The sequence below is a fragment of the Sprattus sprattus genome (assembly GCF_963457725.1).
Source record: "Sprattus sprattus genome assembly, chromosome: 19".
Classification (NCBI taxonomy): Eukaryota; Metazoa; Chordata; class Actinopteri; order Clupeiformes; family Clupeidae; genus Sprattus; species Sprattus sprattus.
In genome coordinates, this window is record NC_137917.1 from 9329259 (window position 1) to 9334258 (window position 5000).

General features: G+C 44.9%; 1 protein-coding gene across 1 annotated transcript in view; it reads right to left on the reverse strand.

Moving 5' to 3' along the window:
- Positions 1–4321: 4321 nt before the first annotated feature.
- The window catches only part of faxcb (failed axon connections homolog, metaxin like GST domain containing b), a gene marked incomplete at both ends in the record, with an annotated part of 12901 nt that continues 12222 nt past the window's right edge, over positions 4322–5000 (reverse strand). The window contains one exon of the mRNA XM_080857471.1: positions 4322–4671. Within this exon, the coding sequence (XP_080713597.1) occupies positions 4322–4671 (350 nt within the window). The remainder of the gene's footprint in view (positions 4672–5000) is intronic.

Genomic DNA, 5000 nt, shown 5'->3' on the forward strand with positions numbered 1-5000 from the left:
ATTGTGTTGAGCTCTGGCGGTCGCTTCAGGCCCCGGGGCCTTTCTTCACACACGGCACCTGCTCCGTCCCTAGGGGCCAACTTCCTGATCCGAGACCCCTCACACACACACACACACTCACAAACACACACACACACACACACACACACACACACACACACACACACACACACTCACACACCCACACCCACCCACACACACACACACACACACTCACACACCCACACCCACACACACACTTCTCTCCTCCATCACACTTTCTCTCTATATTCTCTTTCTCTTTCTGTAACTCTCCTGCTTCTCCACATGAGAGTGCTCCTCTGGATAAGCTGAATAGAGCTTCCTATCCCTGTATCCCTCGCTCACTCTGCATTTCTTTCCTTCTTCCTTTCTTTCTCTCTTTCTTTCTTTCTTTCTCTCTGTCTTACTCTCCTCTGCCTCTCCTCTTAACTCACTTCCACTGTGTTGTACTTAAATTCCTCTCTCCTCCTCTTTGCATCTTCTCTTCCCTCTCTCATCCCTTTAATTTCATCCCACAATTCTCCAATTCATCACTCATTTCTCTTCCACTTCTCTCTTCCCCACCCTTCCCTCTCTCCATCTCTCTCTACCTTTCTCTCTCCATCTCTCTCTACCTTTCTCTCTCCATCTCTCTCTACCTCTCTCTCTACCCCTCTCTCTACCTCCCTCTCTCCATCTCTGCTGCACCACATGGCTTCTCTTTAATCAGCCTGCCTCTACGGCTGGATGCCTGCCACTTGTTAGGCAGATTGAAAATACACAACCACACACACACACACACACACACACACACACACACACACACACACACACACAGAACACACACACACACACACACACACACACACACATACACACATACACAGAGTACACACAGAGTACACACAGAGTACACACACACACACACAGGTTCACACGCACACAGAACAGACACATACACACACAGCTTCTAAAACACACACAAACACACACACACACAAAGGATTTACAAGCACACACTCATGCACACACGCACATAGACATTTTGCAGTAATAAACACACCCACTAGCACACCACACAAACACCTACACATGAGTCAAACAGCTATGTGCACATCTACCCAGTTAAACCCAGAGAGTGTCTTAGAGAGAGAGAGAGAGAGCGAGAGCGGGGGAGAGAAAGAGAGAGAGAGAGAGAGGGAGGTTGAGAGGGAGATTGGCCATTGGGAAACAAACTGAACAGAAGGAAGTCACCCTTCAAGAATTAAAGAGTCTTGACAAATGCAAACCATCATTGATTGACAAATGCATCCATCATTATCAGATAACAAATCAAGTGTCCGTTTTTAAAATTGTCACAGCTATTTTTAATGGGATCATTTGGAGTATTCATTGCCATACACCTAGTCTTCTCTATGTTACCACTGTACATTCAAGGGTTATTAGTACACAGTATTGTACAGAGGAAACACACACACACACACATATGTACATATGTACCATAGATACCTTTTTGCCACTGAAAAAGGTATTTCCACTGTATATATCCATTATGGCTTTTGAAAGATTGAAAGTCATGTGATCATAAGAAGATGGGATGCATGGAACATCACAGAGGATCGTCTGTGACAGACCTTTGGAATGTTTTACAGTACTTCTGGACCTAACACTCCGCAGAAGATTCACATGACAGATGATTTGTGGGCTTTTATTCATTAACTCTGGGTAACATTGCCTTGTCAACTATAGAGAGTCTCTTTGTATTAACTTGTATTTACTTTCTAAGACACAACTTCTGAGAGATCTCCCAGTACGTCCGACTTTGGGTTCCAAGCCTTCAGGTGATTGTGTAAATCTCTTTCATTTCATAACACTCAAGATCAAGTCCATGTCTCTTCAGAATAAAACTTTGTATTACAAATAGCTTGCTATATCAAATTCATAGCTATAATGATTTTGACAGGACTTCGTCATGGGGATACGCATATATGGCACCCTGCTTTGAGCGAGTTCATCGTTAAAACTTCTGAGTGGCATTAGCATTAAGGGAGTAGCATTAGAATCGCAAATGTCTCATTGGGTTCATCAGTACTCTGAGCTGTAAGGTTAAAGCCATCACAAAACCCCTCATACAAACAGGTCCAATGCTGTGTACTACTGACAGTCTTAACACAAACCAAACCCTTTATGCACTGGTGGAAGAGATCTCTCTGCATTTGGTCACTCATACCATACACAGTCACTGATATCTGCTTTATGCACTAAAATAAGAGAATGTATCCATGTTCAAAATAATAATCTTATGTACATTGGTAATAAAAAAAACCTTCACAGTATAAACGAAAAACAAAGAGACACATGTCAATAAATAAAAGAAAGTAATGGCTCTGGAATGGTTTCAAGTAAGCTCACCGAAAAGAAGGACACAAATGTCAAAACAAGCTGTCAATCAAATGATCTCCTCCAGGACTAAGGCAAACTCTCTTCAGTGTGACTTTTGCATACTGTCACATGGCCCCCAGGCAAGAAGTGTTATTTATATCTCTATGCTCGACCCTCTTCCTGTTTTGCCCTCGCACACACACAAACACACTTACAGACGAAAACACTCTCTCTCTCTCTCTCTCTCACACCTCTCACACACACACACACACACACACGTACACACACATACTCACTCTCTCTCCCTCACTCACACACACACACACACACACACACTTTCTCCCTCTCTCTCTCACACACATGTGCACACACAAACTCACTCTCTCTCTCTCATACATTTACAGGGTCAACCTTCAGTGAGACCACCATTGTATGGTCCTTGTGACAACATCCTGACCACTGTGGGCTTTTTATTAAGACTAAAGTGATAATGAGTGTGGAGCTGTATCTTCACTTAAGGCAGAAACTGGCAGGACTGCACATCAAGGCTCCACAAAACTCCTCTCCTGAAAACACGCAAAGGAGTATGGCGCCCTCTTCTGGTACCAGAGTGGCAATGACTCCCCTCCCTATACACAACTAGATGGGCTCTGAGCATGGCACACTCATACAGACAGGGCTGAAACTGAAGAGAACACTGTACAGATGGGCAGGCAGGCAGGCAGGCGGAAAGGCACAGCCAAGAAGACACCACCTGATGGAGGAGCGATGTGCATGAGGATGGAGAGGGCTCCACCACAGAGGCCTTCAGGACAGATGCTGCATATGCCTGCATAGCCACAGCATGATAGGGATGCAGTGGGCATCGTTTATCGGCTAATGACCAAAGGCTGTTTGTTTGCCGCCATCATGAGTTGTTTATTTTTACACATTCTTTTCTATTGCATGCGTGAGAATGATTGTGTCAGTGCCGATTAATGCGAAACCTACTTAATCAGGAAAAACTGAGACAAAGATCATGGCTAACCTGGAATCAGAGGTAAATTATATTTTTTGTTCAACATCATCGTTCCAAACCCGCTAAATAAACCACAGGCATAAGGCATGCGCTTATTACTGTAGTATCCATAGTATAAGCATCATCAAGTACAACTAGCCGTAGCTCAGTGAAAGAATGTAGCTTACATCTTTTCTACTTTTTCCAAAGCTATGGAGACAGCCGCTAGCAGAGCACGCACACATGGAGCACCAGTCAGTGGAGAGGTGTCAGATGCCTTAAGGCTACTTTCCTGGTGACAGAAGAGAAATCGGGAGCCAAAAACAGAACAGTGAAATGTCGCTACCATCTGTGTGCCCAAACTTCTAAAAGCTAAGAGTAGAACCCTATGTGTGAGTGTGCAGCATGATCGATAAACCAATCCAAACAGTGGTCATGCAACCCTACAGCAACATCTCTGGTCCTTTCAGCATCTTCCACAGCCAGAGGAATACCAAGGGCTCAGGGGCTAGGGCAATAGCATGGAGTTACCATGCCAACACCATCCATGTGAATCCAAATATCCTTCAAAGTATAGTGGACCATGTTCACATTTGCATGTGTTTATTTCCAGGTTCACAGAAATGGCTGCAATTAGATGAGCGTGTGTAGGTTAGTTAGCTGATGGTCCACTTGAAACTTTAACCTAGGATATAAGCAGAGGAATAGCAAATAGTTTGCACTGGTATATTACCACCATATTACTGACCTCCAGGCTGGGCTCAAGGTTTAAAAGACTGATTGTGAGTGCTCACAACATAAGCTCTGTTCAAGTCCTTCGTTTCAGAATGGCTTTCTGGAAAGTTCCTTGTTTGGACTGCAGTGAGGATTTGAAGTGAAGACTCCCCAGGTGAGAAACACGGTGGAGAACTGTATCCTGCGTCCTGACATTTCCCCCAAAGTTCAAAGGTCAGGGTTTAACACTTCCTTTTTCTGCTCTGCATCCGACCCACCGTCCGATTCAATGTCGGAGTCGAAGAGCGAGCGGCCTGAGCGGTCAGAGTCCGGCGAGTGTTTGTGTGAGTCTGCGGGTGTGTGCGCTAGAGGGTGAGGGTCGGAGCGGCTGCTGGCGTCGCTGTCCTCCAGCGTGTCTGTCCTTGAGAAAAGCCCAAGGTCCAGCAGGCAGGCCGGGGAGGACCGGTCACTTTCACTCTCGTCCCCTGTGTAGTACCAGTCCTCCAGGTCCACAAACCACTCGGGCCAGAACCGCCTCCTCATCCGCTCACAGTACATGGCCAGGTTGATCAGCTCTCCTGAAAAAGAGGACAGAAATGGGGTGAGAGGGCCGACAGGGCGAGACAATAAAATGATAAATAGTACAGTCTGATTGGCAGAGATAAATAGTACAGTCTCATTGGCAGAGATAAATAGTACAGTCTGATTGGCAGAGATAAATAGTACAGTCTGATTGGCAGAGATAAATAGTACAGTCTGATTGGCAGAGATAAATAGCAGTCTGATTGACAGAGATATAGACAGCAGCTCATAAACTCTTTTCAACTACAGTGAACAGATAGTTATTCACTGCAATTGTAGAAAGGTTATGAAAGGTTCTTAATTTTGACTAAATACTACTTCCATG